Source organism: Tigriopus californicus, chromosome 1 (genome assembly GCF_007210705.1).
Source record: "Tigriopus californicus strain San Diego chromosome 1, Tcal_SD_v2.1, whole genome shotgun sequence".
Lineage (NCBI taxonomy): Eukaryota > Metazoa > Arthropoda > Copepoda > Harpacticoida > Harpacticidae > Tigriopus > Tigriopus californicus.
Genome location: NC_081440.1, coordinates 8,494,953 through 8,519,671, shown reverse-complemented (window position 1 = coordinate 8,519,671; position 24,719 = coordinate 8,494,953). Strand labels below are relative to the sequence as shown.

Sequence of the window (24,719 nt, the reverse complement as noted above, 5' to 3'; positions counted from 1 at the left end):
TCTGGCTCCTCTTATCCATGGAGTCCACCAGGACTGTAGAGGAAAGCTTTCTGCAACTTGCTAGAAGACATTTGAGCATTGTGTTGCCTCTTGGTTGTGTAATTGATTGGGAGAAACAGTTGATTAAGCACCCACTCAGTTGGCATACATCTGATTAGGAGGTAGCACACTGCTTGAACGTCTTCTATCAAGGTTTTGTAGAGCTTTCTGCTCCAGGCCTTGTGGCCTCCATGTCTCATCTCGAGTAGCACAACTCAACTCAGTACGGTGATCAGTTCCGATAATTTAACAGATTTGAAATACTTGAAGCACAATCTTTACCCTAAGTTGAAAATATCCATGCACCAATTTTTTACTTTTTCACATGCATGAAAAAAATATTTTTTTTTTCTGGAAAAGCTGTTTGTAAACCATTTTGTTCCTTTTGAATCTTCAATTTTTGCAACTCCGTTTTAAAACCTTAAATACAAATTTCGTATAATGATTTGACTTGTACTTTCGTTTTAAGTTCCTCTCCTGTATTGAAAAGTACGCCCATGACCTCTCAAGAATAGTTGCTGACATCTTAGTTGATTTTCTGTACTCTGTCCCCCAAAACAGTCAAAATATGCAAAGACAATTGCTAAATCGGGAAATATGTAGAAATATGCAGTTTAACTAATAATTGCATTAAATTTGCAAAATATGCGATTACATTTTCACCCCCTCTCTAGTGATGGGTGACGCATTCGGGCATTTTCTTAGGGGTAGAGATAGCCTTGTGGTTTTGAGCTCAGCCTAGGTTTTATACTTCTGGAAGGATGTTTCATTGGATGCAGTTTTAAGGTTTTATTTCAATGATCATTGATGATTCACGAATTCCTGATTTTGTTACCTAATCAGCTAGGATTTAAGTGTAGAAAACACTAAACCCTTTTCATCTTTTTGAATTCTTTCTTCTTTCTCCCCTACCTATTTGTAATGTTAACAATGGCCGCAAATAGATTCAATGATTCCATTGCTTTTTTGTCTGACGGTTTGGTGTCAGAATGAGTTCGCAAACCTGCTTCCTGTCGTCATCAATAAGGTCGTGTGGTGCATCTGTGGTGGTGCCTGTGTGACTGACTGCCTGGGTTATTATCGTTTGATCATCGTCATCATTCAACCACTTTTCCCTTGTTAAGTGAAGCCTTCAACTCGACCAATTAGCTATTTATTCCTCACTACCAGCAGCCGTGTACCGGTAGGCGGGCTCCGAAATCCAACACTCCTCATTTTAGTGTACGTACGCTCTGGCCCCTGGCAACAGACGTTGGGATCACTCAGCACTTAGTCGTTTGCTCGTTCGCTCGTACCGAGGACCGGTCGATCCCATGGGTTCCTCCGTGTCTAAATTGAGCCACGCTCCTCAAGGTGGGGTCACAGCCAACGAGAGCTTGTCTCGGTTCATCTCATCTGAACACCTGCCCGTGGCGCTGCCTTTGTGGAACACGCTCATTTCCCAACCTTATCCTAGGGTTGTCCTCAAGTAAGTTTTATCAGACGCTTACGTGGCCTTGCAAGCAGGGTGGTAACTATAGCAAAAGTGCGGAGCGTCTTAAGCCTGGCTCTATGTAGGCCATTAACTAGTGACCAAGATCAAGAACAAGAATAACAAAAATCATATCACCAAAGGGTACACACACACATAGTGTACCTGACTGGGTGAGTTTGCACTGCAAAATCTATTACGATCGAACCGAGGCTTTTGGAGATTTTGCTCTCTTTTAATGACATCATCATTGGTTGCCGGACCCTTTATGGCACCAATTAGGTGGCACTCCAATTTTGTAGGTTCGCGGCATATGGATTTTTTACTTGAATGGTCTTCATTATCGTTTGCGGTTTTGCGGTTAAGTTAAGTTAGGTTAATGTAAAAATGTTCTTCTTTTAATGATAAGAGAACACCGTTGGCGATCACGTCATGACTTGAAGCCTTCTTTTGGCTTCTGGGCATGGACTAACTAAGTGGAGGTTTTAACTTGTCAATGCCAGGGGGCCGGCTACACATCGAGATACCCTAGTAAATCATCCTGAACCCAGAGAGTGTCGATAAAGCAACAAAAAAGAATGCCATGAGTCATTGATCAATGGGTCTCAAGTAAAGTCATTAAAAAGGCGATATCTCAGAAGGTTTTCATGTGATCATAATAATACATTTTTAAAGGCATACTCACGCAAGTCCTCGTGACCTGGTTATGATCTGGTTCTTGCAGTTTTAAGTTGATGCACTAGAACCATCTTTATGAGTATCCACACTTTTGTTACGCCCTGTACATTTTATGCCCTTGAGTTAGTCAGTTCAGGTGTACCAAATTTGAAAAGAAAGGATCGTTCTTTGATTGGATTGGGTCGTTTTTCCCTCTTGGCAGATCCGATTGGGCTGAACTTCAGCGGGTCACAGAGGAGCCTCTCAAGCGCTTATGCGTCAACAACCTCAAGACTCGTAATGTGGCCACTCTTCTTCAAATATGGCTCAATCGACAAGAGGAATTGGTATGCGCCCTCGAGACCCAGAGGTAAGAACGCCATCCATCATGAAATTGTACATGCTTAGCAGCCCACAAGGTTCGCTAATTCTCGCTAATCACCTCGAATGGACAGTGAGGTATTTCTCCAACAGAGCGAGAACATCCTCTTCTTGAGCGGATTTGTCCTCAAGTTCATGGTGGAACGGCTCAAAGAAGAAGATCTTTGGCATCAGTTTGAAACCGCCGATTCCGATGCCAACCCTACTGTAACTATGGACCGAGATTTACTGCGGGAGTTCATTCAAAGCTTGATTGATCTGATCTGCTCTTTACCTTTAACGTAAGTTCGAGTCGCATCTTTCAGGTCTAATACTCAATGCCTCCAACTCATTGTCAAATATTTTTTGTTGGTTTGCAGGGCCCAGACGTTGAAATTGCACGTGGAGAGTGTGGGTGTGCTCATTTACTTGCTCTCTTCGACCCTGACCTCCGCTAAGCCTTCATTCCAAGTGAAAACGCTGCAGGCGTTTCTCACTTCAGACCAAGCTGCTGACTTGACGTGCGTTCTACTTCAACGATACATTGCCCAAAGTCCGGCTCCGGCTTCTTACTATGGCGAGGAAGGGGGTAGTTTAGTTTTGGGATTGGCCAATGGCATGTGGAACATCTTAACCATGGGCTACAGCTCGGTGACTGGACCCGCACTCAATGAGGAACAAGCCGAAGGGTTTCCGGAGAGTTCGACCCCCTTGGCCGATCTATCGGTGCTCTTACTTTTATTGCTCACAAATTACTGTACGGAGAACTACAGTGTTCCGAATCCCTTCCGGCGCGCCTTATTTTCTTGTGCCAATATCCAATCAGGCAGTAAGTTTACCTTCGTTCCATCCCCGTGACAAATGATGTCAGTCATAATGGGATTTTCCCTTTAGATGAGAAACACGTCGAGGACAACGAACCAGGCCAACACGTCGAGTCTGATGACGCCGGTAGTAAGAAGAAAAGTTTGGCCGCCCAGGAAGCTCAAGAGCCTTCAGACAAGGTGGACGAGAACGGACAATCACCAGCTTGTCGGACAGATTTTAGTCTGCTTTTCGAGACCTTATGTCAAACCATGCACAAAGAAGAATCTACTTTGGTGCTTTACATTTTGCTCCATCGGAATTCCCATTTTCGGACATACTTGTTGGCCTCTTCGAACATTGAAGCCTTGATGATTCCCATATTGAAGACGCTCTATTTCGCCAAAGATAGCACCAATCACCACATATATATGTCGCTTATTGTACTCCTGATATTGAGCGAGGACGACCTCTTCAGCACATCTGTTCACGACATCATGTTGAAAAACGTTGAGTGGTACGCAGAGCGAACTCTGAGCCAAATATCTTTGGGAGGTATCGTGATATTGGTTATCATCCGGACCATTCAATACAACATGCTAAAGATGCGAGTGAGTGCAAAATGTTTTGCTATCTAAACTTTGCGTCTCATAGCCGTGTTTTGTTCTTTAACCAAGGACAAGTACCTACACTCGAACTGTCTGGCATCCTTGGCCAACATGTCCGGACAATTCAAGAACCTTCATCCCTACGTAAGCCAGCGGTTGATCGCCATGTTCGAGTCTTTGGCCAAGAAGCATTCCAGACTTATCGGAACGTTGCACAATGTAGGAGAAATCGAGGGTAAGGAAAGACGGAACAAGGCATCTAGGGCGGGGATTGAAAGCTTTCGCAAGATCGTCGATGATCAGCCGGTGGAAACGGAATTGTCTCTTGTCATTCCCCTCACAAAAGAAAGTACCATCATGGCAGTGGTGCAGATTAATCTACTACCACCATCACTACTGTACATTGAACAATATCATGAAGCACGGATTTTGTCACAAAAGACGACGTGCATGGCATTCTTCGGTTGAGACCCGATTCTGAGGTTAGTCTGACTCGGTCCACGGTTGGATCGAGTGTGCTGACTCATGATTACGATTCTTCTCTTTTTCCACCCAAGAGAGATAGAGAATGAGCGAGCGATTTTAGGTCTTTTGTGCCTTACTAGCAAGTGATCAGATCTTTTTTTTGGTCATAAGACACTACTAATCTTGGGGTCTTCTCTCATTCTTCCTTTCTTTTTTGGTGTCTTTTTATCCGGCTCTAGGTTTAAGTGATGACTCTCCGCTGGCTGAAGCTCTAGCTGATGTGTCGGCTTTGGAGGAGGTGCTTCGTATGATTCTCGAGATAGTCAACTCTTGCCTCTTCCACCAGATCAAGGCCAACGCTAACTTAATCTATGCATTGCTGTACAAAAAAGAGGTCTTCCAGCCCTTCCTCACACATCCAAACTTTCAAGACATTTGCCAAAACATCCAACTGATAATCAGCTTCTTCCAAGCCCGATTAGACTTGACGCAAGATAAGAAGGAAAGAATTCTGAGTGTTACCGAGGTACAAGACGTCATCAGAGAAACTGCATTTGGATTTCCCAAGGAAAAACTCGCAGTGAGTATTCTCAACACTCCTAAATGTTTCACTCTAGCACATCATCGTGAACTTGTGATACAATTCGAGTTATTCTCCCGAACTTGCTATTATTACATTTCCAAATAATCATAACTAATCGCACTCAAGCTTAAAGTAATTTTCATTGAAAACATTTTATTAGACGTAATTCGGATATTTTACTTATAAACGATATTGCATTTCCATCTTCTATTCTTTGCCAATTTGTCTGGATCTCTAACAGAGTTCTAGATGTACGCATATTTGTGGTTTTTAGTTTTTTTTATTTGAAAAATGAATTTGTGGCTCGACACTTCTCCTATCAGTTTTTCGTTTCGTCAGTTACGATGTTACGAAATTTCTATTGTTTAAATCTAAAGCAAAACACTATTGGTTTGATCTTCCCTCTTTCTCTGTTTCTGTTGATGAAGGGAAAATTAGGTAATGTAATTGGGCTACCATTGCATGATGCCACATTTTATTTCAGTGGTACTGTTTATCGAAAATAACGAAATCGTAAGTGAAATTTTGAAATGAAACCAATTGACGACGTTAATTTGTCAGGCATAGATGCCAAGACGTTGCTAAAAAGGGGCTGACTGAACCGAAACTGGTTTTCTTTTCGGGCGAAATTGTACTCTTATCTGTGCAATGGCAAGATTTGGAATGCTCCGATATTTTTTTACTTGGGACTTGCAGATTGACGAGACAGCATACATGTTCTATGTCATGCGCTTAAAATAGTGTCATAGCCGAAATGTACAAATTACGTTTTACCAAGTGGTACTTCTTTTCACAATAGAAAATCGTCCTTAGTAGCCTTAAAACGCCTCCAATTACGTAGAAAAGAATAAAAATAGTATTTCGTCCTGAATTCATGACGGTGAGAACTCGAGAAAATCAGGGAAGGAGTTAAGCACATGGCTAAAATAATTTTTGAGGTCAAGTTTTATTACTCAATAGTCTTATTTTGAATTAAAATTTGAAGTGCCATCAATGTTGTCTCAAAATATTTTGAGGTGCTTAAATATAACATAACTTATTCGGCATTGTAAAGAATGCTACATTTTTATTTTTATTAAAAAGTAGTGACAGAAGTAGAAAAGTTAAAAAAGCATACTTTTCTCTCTTCTCAAATTGCCAAAAACATGTTAAAAGGTTTTTCATTCAGTTTTTTTTTTTTTTAGTTCCGATGATTATATATGAATATAACCAAAGGGCCAACCTCGCCCCAAGCTTAATTTTGTTCATTATGAACCACAATATGAAAATGGTTTATGCTGAACTTCAAAATGCGATTAAAATATTTTGGTCATGTTGCCTAAGGCCTCTGTGTTTGGAGTATCCAACATAGCTACGAGTCTGCTGTTACAATATCTTGGCAATGCAGTATGCTAGAGCTATGTACACAGTTAATAAACGACCCTTGGCTTGGCGTCCGAGTTGGTTGGAGTCCTATGTTCTTGAAGCTTAAGGAGGATACCTCATTTTGCCTCGAGGATTGAGAGAGCCGGGCAGTGTTGCCCTGATTGATTTTTTGACCTCGATCTCCTTGCTTGAAAATTATGCCTTCGTCACAATGGGACTCTCATTGTAATGAGTTGGTAAAGTAAGACGACTACTGTCACTATACTATCCTTTAACCCATTAATTGAATGATACGTGTTTACATGTACAAGCATCCCTTTGAATTCCGATTTTGTCGAGAACTCCATGGTAGATTAAAAATTCCTGCATTAACCAAGTGGAATATGAGCAGGACGGGTGTTTATTTTGCCTAAGAAAATAAAACTGATTTCTTTTGGTGTTTCTCTATTTTTGACCTAAAATAGGTTTGATTTTAACCATTTGAACACTTGAACGTTGGGTGGGTAAACTTCTCATAACAAATCAGATCAATCAAATAAAAAAGATATATGTCTTGGTCCAACAAGCAGTCGCTTCTTCATAGCAATCGAGATTTGCCTCTTTGGCGCATTATGCCGCCCCATTTGATCCAGATTAAAGCCAACTGGATTTGCTCTTCTTAACTTGCCCTTGCACCATATTCTCTCTCGTATTTGCTCTTCTACATGCTACACCATTCCTTCGGGCCTTTGTGCCTGTGGTTTGGTGTTGTAAACTGCGCTCAATGATAAGATCAGAGTTCAGATCAAGAATGGGCAAGCTGGATCTACTGGATATGTACTGAAGACTGTTTTATCAACAATACACGATGAGAGACATTTTTTTGTTCAGAGATTTCCAATGAATCTGTGGGTAGAGGAAAGCTCCCTAGCTTGTACAACAATGCCATCTGGCTGGAATTTGACAACGGATGTGTGTGGTGTTCGATTTTTTGCCATCTTTTGAAAACACTCAAAGAGCGGGGCCATAACATTTTTACCAAGTGGCTGACCACCGATCGATTTATCTAGGTCAAAATAGAATGCCAAAGGTACGACGATCGTTGAAGTTCGAGCACACCATAAACCAAAACGACCACCTTCTCTTTTCCTTGCCCGGTCGGTCGGTCGGTCGGTCGGTCGGATGGTCGGTTGGTTGGTAGGTCTCCTTTCCCCAGTCGTCTTCTTTTTCACTTGTCCTTTTCCCTTCGTCCTTCTCCTTCGTGCTTTTCTTTCTTTCACGGCGGTTCTTGCTGTGAACTTGGCAAACCTCGAGCCGAAGAAAAAGTTTGTTCAAGTTTTTTGTCCGTATTGTTCTTCTTTGGCAATGAAGAACATGCAACTGGACGACTACTTTTATGTTTGTCGAATGTCGATAACAACCAAAAGTGTCGGTAGTAGGCAACTTAAATCCATCTTCCCTTGGGACCACGGCAGTAGAATGAATGCCAAAAGAGGGTTACCATTCGAACCCTTTTGTAACATAGTACATTTAAAAACTTGTGTGTTCATGATAATGTGGTGGCTTTCATCCACGGAAAAGGACTGACGGTAGCTTGAGAAATTTCTCTTGGGATAACTAATTGAAGAGCATCAAATACGCCTGGGATGTTTTCCACTATTATGGTATTTACTTGTAGCATTGTTTATTTGGTCCTCCAATAAAGAGAGCAATCAGAGATTGTCTCCAAGATCTCTAGCAATTTCCTCACAGAGTATGGGAAATGGTCAATATTTCAGAAAACATAATACACTGCTATTCATATAAAACTGATGATTTGTAAGTTGGGTGTAAACGCGGAGATGCTCTCGTTTCGGAGACTCTTCGCATAATGTTCCTATAAAGTTATTCAATCTCAAGAAAAGAGCCTTCTTGTATGAAGGGTGGATTGGCCTACCCCATATTGGTTATTTTGAAATTTGTTGTTTCAGCGATTTCCTGATTTGAAATTCAAATACGTGGAAGAAGAACAACCCGAGGATTTCTTCGTACCCTATTTGTGGAGCTTGGCTTCGAGAAAGCTCTATTGGAATCAGAAGTTCATGCCCATGACCATGGAGGGCAATAACTAAGACGGACAGCCAGCCACCAACGGCTTGCTTGGTTTCTCAACTAGGTATTTTGTTACTTGCCAACTGGATAATAGGATTGACGAGTTGGTATCTTTTCCTGTAACAGCTTTACCATCCAGTAGAACATTATTGAGGCAGCTAAAGACATAATTATTCATTCTGCATATCATTTGACGTGATCCATCTCAACCACTTAAAAATAAACCGAACGCAATGTTTTGATCTGGCCTTTAGTACTATCGTTGATTGCAATTCCGTAATGTGCGTATTTACCGGGTGCCATGAAATCATTAGTACCCTTTTAGACAAGTAGTTTAAGGTGTTTGGGAAAGCTGTTTTTAAGTTTTAATGTAACCGTGGGTATGTAACCATGACATGTTTTTCTTTCTTTTTAAAGCTCAATTTGAACAAATCCATCAAGATTTGACAGTTGAAGCTGAGGCCAGTGTTATTCCTAGATCATTTACAGAAACTTGGGCATCAGCTGAACCCCCTTGAATAGTACGTACGGAGACGGTGTGCCAATCTTTAGTTTATGTAAAAAAAAGTTAATTCTTTGCTCTCTTCACAGTCCAAATATTGCTCTTGTCAAAGTTGCATGAAAGGTGTAATTAGTGATTGCATCGCACCTGGTAGGTATATAAAATATGCATTAAGCTACGTTTTGTTCTCTATATTCATTATCAATTTCATGGTCCGAATTCCAACTTCAAGAAATTCAATTTCCTTCTGTTGTTGATGGTAACATTCGGAACGCAGACTTCTCAATGTCAGAGTAATTCTTGGTCCTTGTGTCTTATTTTATATATATTTGTAAAAAAAAATGTCGAGCCGGATCTATAAAGAAGAAAACCACGGAAATCAAATAGCTAACTCGGTAAAGCCCTAGAGCGAGATCCTTTTGGCCCTAGAAAAAGCTAGTAGAATGCCATGGGAAATTCAGAAATTGGTCTACATTTGGTACAATTGACAAAGGTGCAAAGAAAGAAAACTGTCATGGCGAAAGAACAAGCCTCAAATCACTTGATATTTGAATTGTAAAAGCTTTGGGAAAAAAGAAATTTCTTTTGTATTGGTCCATTGGTCATTTGCTCAAAATTATGTAAAAACCAAAAATGATGTACTCAACTTGCATGCCTGCTTGTTACAATGAAACCTTTCTTAGCTAGATTGAATTGGTCTGAATTTGATGCCACAATACCTATTGTTCAAGCAATAACAATTCGACAAAGAATCGATTTATTACCTAGTTCAATTCTTAGAACTGGAGCTTTATTTTCAAATAATTTCAATTTAAGGGATATGAGGTCTGGTTAACTTTTTTAAGTAGACAGACAAAAATACTAATGCTGTTCTGGACCATAGGAAAATATCGGGATTTGAGTGTAACACATCACCGAGATCGAAGTCCATCGAGAGGAAGTAAAGCTACCAAACCCGGAAATAAAATAACTCCTGAAATATATTCGACCTATGTCGCGTTTGAACGCGGTATTCGATGCTTGGTCCAGTCCCTTCTCTTGGAAATGACCAGTATTCTTTTTAAAAGAAAGACAATCAATTACTTACCCATCTGTTGTTACTCCGTCTCTTACATACAACTGGATTCCACATAGCCAAGAGATCGACAGACTGATGGTATTCCATTTAGCCTCATGATATGAGCCGATGAATGAGAAACCCGGACGTTTTGAGAGAGCGTTAAAGAGAACGTGTGTGTTGTTTGTATCATTCTTAAAGCCGATATTTTTTTGTATCAAGAGATGTGAGTTCTGTTTTGACTAGATTCGCATTATGTCCATTATTTAATGGTCTGAATGTAGCACATACCCTCGCATGCCTACACCATTGAAGAAAATTATGGAACTCTGCATTTTTAGCCATGTCTTTTTAATGGCAAAAGCTATTGAGCTATTTTTTCTTGTACGATAAGAGAACATACTAATTTCCCTACGTTTTGTTTTAACATTTTTGATGTGACCGCCTGTGTTGGTAATCACCTAGGAAATGCTTGGTTTGACCTGGGCTCAGACTCAGATGACCATGACCTCGGGCATTGACGCCCATGCACGCTTGCAGGAGAGCTTCAATGCGTCGGCACTTTCATTAACCCTTGAGCGAGCCTTGGCCTGAAGTGTGGGTCAGACAGAAAAGTTCATTGGGTTGAGGTCAGGGGTTGACGGAGTCCACAATATTTTGTCCCAGAAAAACGAGAAAAAATGAAAGCAAAACTGCTGTGGTGTGGTCCAATGCTTCATCTTGTGAGAAAACATATGGGTCAGTCTTGTTTTCTGGAACCAGAGGATGACGTCAGCTAACAACATGTCCAAATGCTTCTGCTGGTTCACCTTCACACTAGGGGAAATGAAGCCCAAGGGCATGTTTTCCATTCGACATCACACAAGCCCAGACCATCATAGGCTATGGCTTCTGGTGGCGAGAAATTGCTTGATGCTTGAGAGGAATGTCACAGAAGGTCTTGCCAATTACCCCGTCAGTCTGGGAATTGTGGATAGGCTGCAAGGTAAGAAGTTTTTCGGATGTCCAACATACAGGCCGAAGGTCATCCCGCTGGATTTCAAGCAGGCGAACCCTGCTTCGTTTGTCCTCCATTCTGTCAGTCTCCTTGGAAAAATTGTTAGTGGTCCTCAACACCTTGGTAAGTCACTCTGATTGTCCAAACAGTGCTCTGATTTTGCCATTGCTGTGGCCGGCTTTATTGAAGTCGATAATCGCACTTCCAAGTTCTGCAACGACCTTCATTATTGGAATTTGGACTTTTTGCGTTATTCAAAATTGCTAATCATTAGTTATTGAGAGAGCAGAAAACATTTGAGCGTTGAGAAATTTATTTTTCTTTATTTTTATGCAGAGTCCCAAACTTTTATTCCAAGGTGTATGTACCCAATACAACCAAACGATTTCGAACCCTTTCGCTCCATCCATCGTACTTGACTACGCAAATTGGCTTTTCTTGTGGCCTGAACTGAGTTGATGGCTCTCTGTTCATTGTACGTTCATTGAGTGGTGATTTAACGAGACATCAAAGTTGACCTTGTCCAAGTCGTTCCAAGTGTAGTTAAGTACCTCCTGTAGGTAGGTGGGTTTTCATCCAAGCAGAATTAGTTAGATGCACGAATGGCAAGGCCATAAAAGGGTCCTCCCAAGTTTTCTCTCTGAAGGCCATCTGTTCCCTGACTTCTTCCATTCTTTCCTTGAGCGAATGGTCATCTGCATTGACATAACATTCAGACATAAAAAAGGCTTCATTCAGCTAGTAGTGAGTCATTTCATCATGTCATGAGACCGGCTTGCCGCCCCTCGGTAGTGGGGGTGTGCAAGCGGACAGGCGGACGGGCGGATGGCCGCGTCAAGAGGGTTCTTTCACCTTGACAAGAACAAGAATTAGTTTTTGGATGACGGCTCTTTTATGCTTGCAAGAGTTGCCCGGCGAACAGAAGGTTCATGTTTCAGTGGTTAACCGCCAATACTCTAGCCCATCGAAGAACATGTTCTTGGCCTCTTTTCTGGGCCGTCAAATATGAGCAAGTTGTTTTGCAGCAAAGCCTTTGGTCTTTCTCTCTTAGTGGATCTCACTTCGACCTCGGGTTTGTGGTCGGAGAGGTAATGATAATAAGAAGGAAGGTAGATGGGACGAGGCCGTGAATGCCGATGATGTTCTCTGCAGCCATGTGTTTACCCTACAAACTGCATGTAGAGTACGCTTTCCACCCCTTCTTCCTTCACTCTCTCACTTTTCCAGCCTCCAGAAAGGTTTTCCACTTTCCTGACGCAATCGCACTCAAACGGCGCTACTCTGATTTGGTTTGTTCGATCGGATTAAAAAAAGATGAGAAATCCTGTTTTGAAATATTATGCAGTCTTGCTGTTCTGTGGCCTTCGATGTTCTGTGCTCTGTAGTATCCTGGTTTCCGTACGTAAGGACAGTAATATAAAGGATCGTGGCCTTTTGAGCAACGTCAATCGCGCGTTCCACTTCTCTCCGTGTCGGATTGAGTTAGCTAACAATGTTCCTCTACTACAAATAGTATGTGGTGCAAGAAGTGTACGTATGTACTGTATTGAAGTGGAGTGGAGGGTGCATAATGGAGGAAACATTCAACCGGAGAGGGAAGAGCCAGAGTCACTTGGAGACGACGAGAAGACCGACGAAGGTTTCACGGTTGTCAAGGCGATGAGACGAGTTGATTTATCAATAAATTCCATCATCGCCCCTCTCCCCAACCTGGATTTCCCCATGTCGACGACCCCCTCGGAGTCGGATTGTTTGGTTGGTTGGCTGGTTGGCTGGTTGGTTGCATGCATGGATGGTTGGATGGTTTGTCCTGGTTGCTTGTTCACTTGGTGGTTGGCTGCCTTCCCGCCGACGAACTGGTGTTTGGGTTGATTGTGGTGCAAGTTTTAGAGACTGGCTGGGATGAGTTCCATTCTCCGAGTTTACTCATTGAAGGATACTGTCCCTGCCGAAAAGGAGTTGGTCCCTCGCGAATATTTCTTCGTTCTGACAAGTACCACAGAGTTCACAAAGGAAGCACAATTCAAACAAAGACGCAGACTAGCTTGAAAGCAGCCTTTCGTTTCAAGTTGAATAAGGATTGGACAGATCATTCATTCACTGCCACTCCCTCATTCACTCATTCATTCGTCAGCTCACTCATTCATCAATTCGTCCACTTGATTGAAATCCGACCTCGAGGATCGAGGAACGATCAGCCCTGACTTTCTTGTAAGTTTCATCCATCCACGTAATCTCCAATGAGGTTCACTCAATCTGTGGCGTGTTTTATTCCACTTCAATTACCAGTCAAGAGCCATGATTACTAGAGGCCTTTTTTCATCAGTAATAGATGGTAAAATTGTTAATATCAGCAACCTTTGTCTGTCTTTCTATTCCTTCGTTGTCTTAAAGCAAGGGGTTAACGACTAACGGTTTTACAATGACTATTATCATCATTGGGGCTATGACGATCTCTTAGTAGTGGGAAATGAAGTGAAAATCAAGCGTTCATGGAGGCTCAAGGGCCTTGTGGATCGTTGATTATGTAACCCCTATCATTAGTTTTGATCAGTAATTCTACATCAAAATACTGAGTCAGTTGCGATATATTCTCCGCAGAACATCCCTTTTGAATGGAGATGATTATCACCAAACTAACTAGCAGGCCCAAACGTCTAAATAATCATATCATACCCTGACAATCTAATGGCAATGGATCTATATATCTTTTTAGAGCATCAAATAATTGGCGTCGAGTGAATGGATCAGGAAGCTGCTACAGATATGACATCCTATGTGGACATGATGGAACGAAATTCTGCTGAAGAACGCCGAAGACAAAGAGAAAGGATTATGATGGAAGAGGGCAAAGCTCTTTGGCGGGCCAAAAAGAGCGAAGATTTGGAAATGGAGCTCAAAGAACAAGAACAGGTAGGCCAGCTTATTGACAATGGTGTAACGATATATTATGGAAGCACTCGTGGGTTCAGTTTGAGTTTGGCTGCAATTCAACACCAATGTTTTCTTGGGCATTATCTTGGGAGACTAAGCGAGTCGCCGAGCACTAACAACTATTGTCACCCATTCTTGGTGGGTAACGATCGGAAAAGCTAATGGGTTCTATGTCAATGTGTCTCTTTCATTCTGGCTCGGACGTGTGTGTAGATCAGAGAGTTGGCACGGCTCAAGCACTTTGGCCGACCCGGGCATGGAGCTCCCACGGAAAACATTCGAAAGAAAAAGTTCACCGAGTACCAATTCCAAGACGTGGAACACAAACACGACTACCATGAGCCCCCACCCCCGATGTCCTTCTACTCAGAGCAGTCTCCGACCAATCCATCTTATGGAGGGTTGTATTCTCATCCGTCTGAGGGTCATCCTGCCATGTCCTCCGCCCATGACTTGCTTAGCAGCAGACACAGAAGCGACGATCCACACGTAAGTGGGCTAATTTAGATTTGATTGCCGAATTGTTGAATTGTCGATCTGCCTACATGCCTCTTGGGTGGTCCGTGCTCTTTTTGGCCTTCACTGTCTTTATGTATGTGGTGCGCTCGATGAGCTGTTTCCTCGGACCATTTGGCGGCTATCCTGGATGCTGGATGGAGCCTCTCAAGTGCCAAGCAACCCACCCTGCATCGTCCTTCTCTATGTACTTGCTTCTTTGCAGGACGCCCTGACCTTTGGTCGGCCAGGTTGTGGAGCTCCAGTGAGAACCAAATCGGGCCGTGTACGTACCACCGTTATTGGAGCTCCAGAAATCCGATTTCAGGAAAACGAGTCCGTAAAGAAATCCATTTTCAACTCCATTCGGTATCAATCAAATCCAGAGACCAAGGCTCAATACCAGAGAGAGCTAGGCAAGTCAACCCACCCGCCTTTCTGATCTCTGATGATGATTGGATGGGTATTATTGAGTGGGCTAGAAGGCAATCCTAGCCAAGGCCTACAAATCCCTGCCTCTGACAGGCATGGAATCGTTCAATTGAAGCGAATTCACATATCCTTCTCCAAATGGCCTATTCCTTAATGAATGTCCCCGCAGATCAGTGGCTCTTATGGCTTTCCATCAATTCTATTCATCCCACTCTCGCTCTTTCATTCGCTCTCTCAATATACGCGTACCACCACCATCAGCAGCAACAACACCACTAGCCCCAAGTTCCACGTACCCTACTAATCCCACCATGTCGTTTTGTATTCTCTAGAGGAACAAATTCGTCAGAGGAAGGAGTTCGAGAGGACCCAAAAGGAGCGGGAAATTTCATTGGAAAAGCAATTGGTAGGTTCAGATAAATCAAATAGAAGTTCACGAGAATGAGAGGGAGGGAAAGGAGGGAAGAAATTGGCTAATGTTGCGGATATCTGAACACCTACAGGAGCAGGTCGAGGGCAACCAATGGGGGCGACCCGGTCCAGGAGGAAAATATTGGAGAGACAGTGCGGTCACCGGCCAAGGATTCTTCGACAAAATGGTAAGTGGCCATAATTTGACTATTACACACACGAGGTGCACTGTAGGAAGTGATTTAGCGATTCAACGATAACCCACTAACCAAGGAGAAGAGAATCCTTTGTATTCAGCAACCCATAGTCCCACCAGCCTATCCACAGGGATGATTTCAAAGTCGCAGGGGACGAAAAACTGTATTGACATGCACAGCATGTGGCAAATGCTTCTTTTTACCTTTACCGCCGCTACTCGAAGTGTTATCCTCAGTAGCGTTAAAATATTATCATTATTATTATTATTATCTATTTAGTGCATGGTGTGTTACTTGAACCCTTTCCAACTTGAACCAACAGTAGGGTGTGTTTGGAATTATGTTACAAGACTTACACGTCCAAGTCTGATCTAAAACTGCTAGCGGCTCAAAACGATTCAATGGCAGAATTGCTTTCACTTTCTCGATTTTGCAGTTTAAATGTCATGATGATGAATAACGGGACGAGGTCAACCAAGATAGATATTTACCAATAGGTTGAGCGTATTTCTTCGTTATCCTCATTCTCAAATTCGGCGTATGTGAAGAAACTGGGCTTCGATTTTATATTAATGACACAAAACTACATTCAAATGTCTAAACCAACGAAGAATACCTTTTACGAAGGAGAGCTTGTTCAACAAGGAAAACTAAGTTTGATCATGATTTTCTCAAGAAGTCAAACTCAAGATTTTAAATTTGTTTTGAGAAATGACGTCAGTTAGACGTGTATCAAATGATGCTCATAAAGAAACAGATCCATAGCCACAGAGGCACAGTATATGCTCATCTTGGGGATTAGCAGAATGATCCTTATTTGCACGAAAAAAAAACTTTTACTTGCAAATTTTCTCAATTGCAAGAGACTGACTTTTAAACATTCATCATAATTTTTGAGTAAGCTATAGCAACATTTGAAGCGTTCGCCAGAAAAACTGTTAAAGTAATCTTTTGATATTGCCTCCAAAATCACACCAGGCTTTTGAAGTTTCGCTGGGGAATAAAATAAGTGTTTCGAGCCAGCCGTTCTACGTATAACCGACACAGCGTATCGAACGAATAAAATAAATCTGTATTCAACTCGTGCTAGCCAACAGCCAATAAACCAGCGATGCTGAAGAACTTTTCATGACAAATATGTATGCCTTGGAAAATAAATCAAACGGCTTTTAACGTGAATTTATGACTATCCCTCCTCCGTGCTTCCGAATTTCCCGACTTCGATAAAACTTTTGTCGTGTCATATGGCCTAATGTCGTTGATAGTGGAGGTGGTAGCGGGGCTCGTAGCAATGGAGCAATGGTATTAGTAGTTGCTGTGGTAGTAGCAATAATAATAATAATGATAGTAGGAGCAGTAGTAGTAGTACTAGCAGTTGTTGTTGGAGCAATATTAGTTGGAGCTGTAGCTGTAGCAGTAGTAGTGGTGGTGTTGGTGCTGGTGTTGGCAATAGCCAGGACACAAGCGGGGCGGATTTCGAGTGCATGGGGCTTTTTGGCCACTTGGTTGCTCGAGGTCGGGGTTCTTCGACCATTTGGTTGATCGTGATGATGGAAAGTTTTCCTTTCCCTACTCCGTTTTCTCGTCAAGTAAGTCTGTAGACTCTTTGTGTGGGTTGGCTCATTCAATATGGCCAGCTTGTGGCACGGAGTGGACTTGGGCGGGTGGCAGCTCAATCATTCTGGATGTGCTTCGGGTGTCTGGCGACAGATCTTGGCATTGAAGTCCAGATACGATTACCCCCTCCCGATATTTGCTGTCAATTTTTCATTTTCCCCGTCTTCCGTTCCTCTTTTCTCCCCTTTTTCTTGGTCCCGAGAACGAACCCGTTTCCCCCTTCACGACCTACATACTACAGTAGTGCCTTGTGTTGCCAAACAGTATCTACTACACACTATGCATGGTAATACTGCCTGGTACTGTGCGCATTGTACGTCTTGTGTATTATGATCCAATTGTTTCCATCGACAACACACCAGTATTCATACATGTTTAGCTAGCTCGATTAAAAGTCGAAAAAGTCCACATTGTTCTCATTGCTTTCTGTTCCTTGACATAGGGTTGGTGTGGCTCTGCAGATCCACGGAAGAGGAATTACAATATCCGTCACCATGAAGCCGAAGATATGAAAAAGGAGATCGAGGAGGTGCGCCAACGACGCGATGAAGAGCACCAAGAGATCAATAATAATGTAGGCAAACTGAATCATAATGGTACATCCGCTGTCTGCATGATATCACTTGAGCCCTTCGCATCCAAGCTGTTTTCCCCTCGACAATCGAGTCTCTTCATCCGGAAATGGTTTGCCCATTTCCCATTTTGTTGCTTGTAAAGTGGGTTTTCTCTCTCGCTGGGCTCTTAGCAGGCACTTCCCTCTTGTAGCATAATTACGCAGTGGATAGCACAGCACCCGTTCCTCAACCTTTGAGATTACGTCCCTTGGTCCATATTTTGAAACGACGGCCCCAGAACAACCCAAGTGATGCATGTGCTTACGTACATTGGACGTAAGAGGACGGAATGCTGATGGTATGCAAACACCACCTACTAGTCGTACTCGCAATATCGGAAATCTAATCCGCATCATCCATGATGTACTTCGATACAGAGCGACGAGCAGCACTTTTAGTAGTATCTGATGAGCCCGTCATATGCTCACGATCCTTGTGCAGTGCGTACGCGTACGAAAATGATGGGTAGGTCGGACATCGCTCGCGAGATTAATAAAGCAAAAATAATATTGTTGAACACCGCATCGGTGACTGGGTTGTAACAGCCCATTTCAACGGTGAATCTCAGATGATATGACGACGCTCACCGTCAATGTCAATGTTGGATCTTTGTGACGGTTCGAAAGAATCAATCACGGATGGAGGTTGAGACAAGTGAACGGAAAGGAGTTGAGGTTGCTGAGGCTGCTGAGGCTGCTGAGCACCCCAAAGATGGCATTGTCATTCTCCTAAATTTTGTGGGCTACGAAATTGGCGATGATGATGCCCATTTTATGGGTTTATGCCAGTCGGGAGGAAGAAGGGGGAGTCTATGGTGCGTTCGTACGTGAGCAAGTAAAGGGATAGCGAGATGGAGCGGCGGCCTTGAGCCTTCTTTGGCGTGCACAAAGCGAAGTGTCTTAAGGGTGCTATGGATGATCCTTATGTATGAATGAATCATGGAGCTGTCGGCTGTCAAGAATCCGAGGAGCATCCTTCTTTTCTGGTCTTTTTCTCGATTAATGACAGAAGCACTTAGTTATTCAACCAATTCTCTTCTCTTTTGAGCCAAATGCATGGTGGCGGCCTCTTACTCTTACTAGAGTGAAAGGGAATAATGTACTCTTCGTTGGTACACACACACTCTTCCTCATACCCGGCGCAAATCGGTTTAGTGCCTTCTTGGCATCTCACTACTACTTTCCCTCCGCTGTAATAGGCCGACTCTGTATGTCGAGTATTTCCACGTAGTTCTACGTACAGTAAAGTAGTTCTCTGTCCTTTCTCATCTCTTACTCTTGCTTCTTTCTCGCCTTTTCTGGATCTTTTCGCCAGGTTGGTGTTGAACTCGTTCCTCTTTTGAAGGAAAAAGCCACGGGCAAACCTAGGAAGGACCCCACCACCGGATATTTGATGAACCATGGCTTCCCAAGCACAGATGTCACGCAACTCATTGACTCCAAGAAGTAAGGAGGGGCTTTGAGGGTGGGGTTTAGGTACATCATACAGTATGTTGATTTCCCCTCGTTCATGACCTTTTCCAATTACTCTCAATTGCACTCTCATGTCTGAGCCTCGTTTTATCCTTGACAACACGTCATTGCAGTAGACCCGATTTGATGAATTCCAATCGCAATCTTGAGGAGAAACGACAATATTTTGACACGCTCCACACCCAAGTTCAAGTTCGAGAACAAGGGGTCCAGCAACGTCACAAGGATGAACAAGAGGAACAAAAGCGACACTTTGAGTCTTGGGAGCGGTTCTGGGGAAAACCCGGATATGGCGCCCCCAGGGACGGAAGGAACCAAAAAGAGAACCTCATGAAGATTTTACATTATCCAGAGCTAAACAAGGTATGTAGACATGTCAAATTAGCACTTCCACTACAACGAGACGAATACTTGGAACACAGAGCAGTTGGGCCAGCTTGTCACCAAATTGCAAAACTATGCATCGCAATGTGCTTCGGCTGAATCTTGTGCTGATGCTAGGTGTGGTTCGCAAGAAAACAATAGTAGGACAAAGCATCGTAATTGTACAAAAGACCATGAGAACGTAGTGAAAGGCCAAACCCAAACCTGGGCATAATGACAAGGGTCGGTTCGCGAGGCTCTATTCCAAGTAGAGGAAACGAGTAAAAGAACACGCAAGAGCTTACTTTCCCTTCGGTCGACCATCGTCGAGTGCTTTGTGTGCAGTTTCATTTAGTGCAGTGCCACCATCCAAAAGATCAATCCATCATTATCTATTTTTTCCTTCTCTCATCATGTGAGAGAGCCTCTTGCCGGGTTCGATCATCGTGGAACTCCTCCTTTGTAGGGCCCCTCACTTCGGGGGAAGGAGAGAAGGAAAAGATCGATAAAGACCGAGAGGAAGATGAGCTCAAGAGAATGATGGTCGCAGTGGAAGGCCTACCCACCCTAGTGTGCGTACCATGCAGTTGATGCTCATACCAAGTTCCTCCGTCGATTGTGGCCTTACCGTGGACCAGACCAGTAGGGCTTTATAATTTAGGGCGTGTAGAGTCGCTCTCGATCGGGGAAAAGAATACCACCGAATGGGACAGTGCCACGTGCCCAAAGCGATCCAGCCAGACTCACTTACCTTTTGACTGGCTCATCTGCTCCATCTCTGACATGGCAATTCTTTAATGCATGATTAACGGTGCAGTTTTACTGGTTATAAATCTTGTTTCCACCCTTTTCACTGGTGAGGCGTTTTGTCGTTTTTGGCTCCGATGAGATTGATGAGATCACCCTTAGGAGCGTCCTCATTAGAAGCAGCTAAAATTTTAGAGTCATAACGATCGCCCTGTGCATACTAGATACAATACTTACTACTAATAATGTCCACTCTGCAATGCTCTTATCTTAGGCCCCGAACAACGTTGAGCTCATAACCTTAGAGCGACTACCCGTGAAGTGAAGTGGAAGAGACAAATCGCCCTTCAAGGACACCGACCATCGAGAGCTTCCTGTCCACAGGGGATTGCTATCCACCTCATTCGAGTTCCACTTCTGAGGCTGGATGTCCCTACCTATCCGTGCTATCATCGCCTAATGAACCATCTTCCATCACGAAAACCATTACTGCAACTATTTTTGTTCCCCACTTTACTATGATTGTTGCCACCCTTGTTTAGTGCCCGTGCGCTTGCTAACCTCTTTGCCTGCCCATTCCAGCTTCATCCATCTTTTTAATCCGTCACAAAAAGATTTTTTTGTTGCTCACGAAAAGAAGGAAATGTCAAGTCGTCATTGCTAGTATCAAAAATCCAATTTCAATTCTACAATATTATGTACCCTTCAACCTAACGGTCCTCGAAAACAAAGATTTATTATCAAAAGCCTGGATTTTCCACAGTGATGGCTTTCAATCGTGAAGCGGAAAAAAAGAAAAATGGTCGATCTCCGTCGCGCTTTACCAATTATCTAAGCCTAGTTCCCCAAAAGTTCGGGTTCATTATTTACCAGTCATTATTAGTATCTGGTTAGAGCTCTAGGTTGAGTAATGTCACTCCAAAAGATCTTTTGTTTCACCAAGCTTGAACTAAATATGTGTACGGTGAGATTTGACGTTCAACACATTTTGTTACACACTCATAAAAAGAAACTTGCCAATTTAGAGAATGACACAGTCGAGATGATGTTACTGTTGTCACTGGATTATTAGCTTACACAACTTCTTTGGTTTCTTTTTACGTGTTTCCGCAATCAGAATGAAAGTGACTCTTTAGGCTCTCTTATTGCATAAAGTCCTGTTCTCAATTGTTCTCCTCAGGCCAGTCATTGTTCGTTTTTTATCTCGTTTGACCCAAACAAAAGTAAGTCTAAATACCAAATCAGAAAAGCCCCCATGCAAGTCGTGAGAACTTGTTTCATATGGCATACTAGTAATAGCAGAGAACCATTTCATGTCAAAGGATCACATTTGGGGCTCCACTCAGAATTTGGATGCACTATTATGGGTGAGATTTGCATACAGAGATGTTAGGATTACCTTAACTGTTTTTTGTTTGACTACTTTAGTTGAACCCAAACAGCCCATGAGAAACAGATTGGCCAAGCAACCATGGTACTAAACTACTAACATGTGTTCAACATAAACTTCCATTCCATATTCTCTATCCATGATTGAAACTTTCCAAGGCTGGCCAATGTTTCATTCTGAATACACCAAGACTAGCCCGTGTATCCAAGCGACCAAGGTTAAGGATTAACATCCCACTGGATATTGTACTAAAACGGGTTGTCTACTATTGCACGTTTGTACATGTACACTAGTACCAGAAATGTTCCATAATTTCTCCTAAGCCTCGAGGATCTATTCCAATGACCTGTCCCTAGTTTATCCTAAAGAATATGGGCTGGATCAGACCAAAAGGAACCAAGATGTGGGGAGTGTTTGCTCAGAGAAGAAAGGGGAAGAAAGGCTCAGCCCATTTGCCGACATTTTTCATGGTTTTATGAGATTTTTATGCAATTTACCTCATCCGTTTGGGTGTTATGGTACGTTTGAGACTAAGGCAGTAGAGATAGACAGAGGGACAAAAATTCCTATTACTCCAGCGGAAATGAAAATAAAAACAAACTTGGGCCTTCTTGGGACTCTTTCATTTGAAATGTGACTTCGTTAAACTAAAGAGATGACACTAGCCAACACTCGGCCCTTAAGTAGTGGATTTCTACTAAATTGGATCCTAATTAAGGCACTTAATCTTTTTACGAGTAACGAGCACTGAAATTTGATCTTGTCTTTGCATCAGCGAGAGTCATTCGATCGTTGGAAAAACAACACCATAATCGTCCACGAGGAAGATCATGGCGTTGCCGGTTCGTGCCCCGTGTCAATGGCTATAGCAAGTTTTGAATTTCCCTCAATTCAATAAACACCACTGAATTACTTTGAAAAATCACACTTAGGGTTCAAATACGCAAAGCTGGTTTCCAAATAAGCTCATTGACGTGCATGGAATAGGAAGGGATTCGTTTGCCGACAGCCTATGTCTGCATCCTTGTATTCCGACATCATTGCACTAGACCAAGTGGTAAACAAGTAAAACCACCAGCTGAGAATCTTGACATCCCATTTCAGGTTCTAATTTGGGATCTACTTCAATTTGAACATTAGAATCAAATATATTTCTATCATGATATTGGTTGCGGGATAACTAAAAACTGAATGGATTTCCTGGAACTTGCGAAAGACAAGTCAAACTGTATTATCACTAGAATGACAAGGTTTGCATCTTCGAGATGAATGAGCGTCTTCTTGGCTTCCCTGATATGATTGAGGCATCCATGCATAAAATGATCCATGTAACTACTTGGAACTTGGAATCATGCCTAGAGACATACTCGATTACAAGGTGAAAGTTTTGAACATTTTCCTTTGAATTGTTAGAGGTTTCGTATTACCCTACGTTTTCCCCCGTTTACCACCAAAATGATCTGATCTGATGTCAACATTTCATCCAAGCCACGCTTCTTAGCTAGAATCTTCAAAGGTCTTCAGAATTCGTTCCCTCATCTTTGAAGTTCAGTCCTTAATTCATATCCACTTGCGAAGTAATTTACCAAGGCAAAGCCAGCCATATCTCTTACGCAAATTAATACTTAGTAGAACCTTCTTGAAGGCACTCTGTTTGTCCAATGTCTGGACAACTTGCAACTTGGCTCGTTGGTACAGGAGAATCACTCCACTTCAGAAGCCTCCTGGTCAGGCTCGGAAGAATTTTATCGTTCCGTCTTTGTGACATGCCCGTTCAAATCACACATTGGATGTTATATAAATGAGAAAAAAAAGAAAAAAAGTTGTCAGTCTAGAGTTGGGGATAATTTCTGGAAATTGTCTTTTCTGACACACAAAGTGATGCCGGATGTCGAACTGCGAAACCTTTATCGGATCTTTCCCAGACAGGCCTACCAGTTGCGCTGATTCGTTGTGGCACTCAATTTCTGACTACGAAAGGAACAATGAGCAATATATGTAGAGGGCATCGATTTTCGTTTTCGGATGACACCACTGCCCATCAATACTTGATTCCAACAGTCTCATCAGTCCCGTTGCCAAGCTGGCAATTGATGTTTATAGAGGTCATCATCAATTTGTAATGTCACGTAACAACAGAAAACAAAAAAAAACAGCAACAAGACTTGTTCTAAATGAACGTGCTCATTGGCGATTACATAGCAATGTACAATTATTGGGGTTAGACTTTCAGCTTCAGACCTGTGCTGTAATTGTAATTATATTTTTATGTGATTTTAATGAATTACGTTGGAGCTCGGAGTAATTTTGATTGATTAAATTTCGGCCAATATAATTGAGCTTTTTCAATTGCAAATTGCAATCACATTCTAATCCACATAACACGTTTTCACGCACAGATCTTTAAATCATTCTTAGATATACATCATTGTTCAGCACATAAAACCTTTAATTCCAACCTTTTTTAGCTTTGATATGCTTTAGACGAATCTCTCTCGTACAATTCAAACGTCTTTGGTGAACCCCTGATGCTAAATTGACAGATGTTGAGCAAGGCATTATAAAAAAAGTTAAAGGCCAACAACTTTCTTCGGATCTCCAAATGCAACCTTAGCATGACAAAAGGTCATGAAATATCTGTTTTCAAAACAATAGGAGAATGGTTGAAATACCATTAGGGCTATTCAGACAAAAATCCTATGAAATTTCATCAAAATCACGCTACAACTTCATATAACCCTGAGGGTAAATTGCAAACAAAAATGACAAGAAAATTTCAAAACGGGGCCCGTAAAAACAATTGTGCAAAACGAGAAGAAAATGCAAGTAAAATGTAATTGAATTACAATTGAAAAGAAATTGTAATTGTAGTTGAACAAGTTTGGAAATAAAGTAATTGTAATTATAGTTAATTACATTTCAAACCAAAATGTTTGTATTTGCAATTGTTTACACTTACAAAGTAAATGACACAGTTCTGTTCAGCTTGGCCTTTGATAGCACATTCCCAAAAGAAAAACGGATTTGTTGCCATAGATCGAAGCTGTCTACCTGGCAACTTGCGTAAGA

General features: G+C 42.2%; 2 protein-coding genes across 7 annotated transcripts; both read left to right on the top strand.

Moving 5' to 3' along the window:
- Positions 1–1,060: 1,060 nt before the first annotated feature.
- Positions 1,061–8,669, top strand: LOC131892961 (dymeclin-like). Of its 2 annotated transcripts, none has more exons than XM_059242851.1 (8): positions 1,061–1,507; positions 2,391–2,537; positions 2,623–2,829; positions 2,908–3,353; positions 3,422–3,942; positions 4,009–4,174; positions 4,644–4,984; positions 8,302–8,669. In XM_059242851.1, the coding sequence occupies exons 1-8, from the start codon at positions 1,353–1,355 to the stop codon at positions 8,440–8,442; spliced, it is 2,124 nt and encodes a 707-aa protein (XP_059098834.1). In that variant the 5' UTR covers positions 1,061–1,352; the 3' UTR covers positions 8,443–8,669. The 2 variants fall into 2 exon arrangements, with proteins under 2 accessions (XP_059098834.1, XP_059098828.1); XM_059242845.1 differs by having other exon boundaries at positions 1,062–1,507; positions 2,908–3,356.
- A 244-nt stretch (positions 8,670–8,913) lies between these two features.
- LOC131893000 (uncharacterized) lies at positions 8,914–21,072 on the top strand. Of its 5 annotated transcripts, XM_059242922.1 has the most exons (11): positions 8,914–8,943; positions 9,014–9,074; positions 13,695–13,891; positions 14,126–14,401; positions 14,634–14,823; positions 15,172–15,245; positions 15,343–15,438; positions 17,507–17,638; positions 18,993–19,123; positions 19,264–19,513; positions 20,535–21,072. In XM_059242922.1, the coding sequence occupies exons 3-11, from the start codon at positions 13,721–13,723 to the stop codon at positions 20,583–20,585; spliced, it is 1,371 nt and encodes a 456-aa protein (XP_059098905.1). In that variant the 5' UTR covers positions 8,914–8,943; positions 9,014–9,074; positions 13,695–13,720; the 3' UTR covers positions 20,586–21,072. The 5 variants fall into 5 exon arrangements, with proteins under 5 accessions (XP_059098905.1, XP_059098913.1, XP_059098922.1 ...); XM_059242930.1 differs by lacking the exons at positions 8,914–8,943; positions 9,014–9,074 and adding an exon at positions 12,414–13,189 and having other exon boundaries at positions 19,267–19,513; XM_059242939.1 differs by lacking the exons at positions 8,914–8,943; positions 9,014–9,074 and adding an exon at positions 12,417–13,189 and having other exon boundaries at positions 19,023–19,123.
- The last annotated feature ends 3,647 nt before the right edge of the window (positions 21,073–24,719 follow it).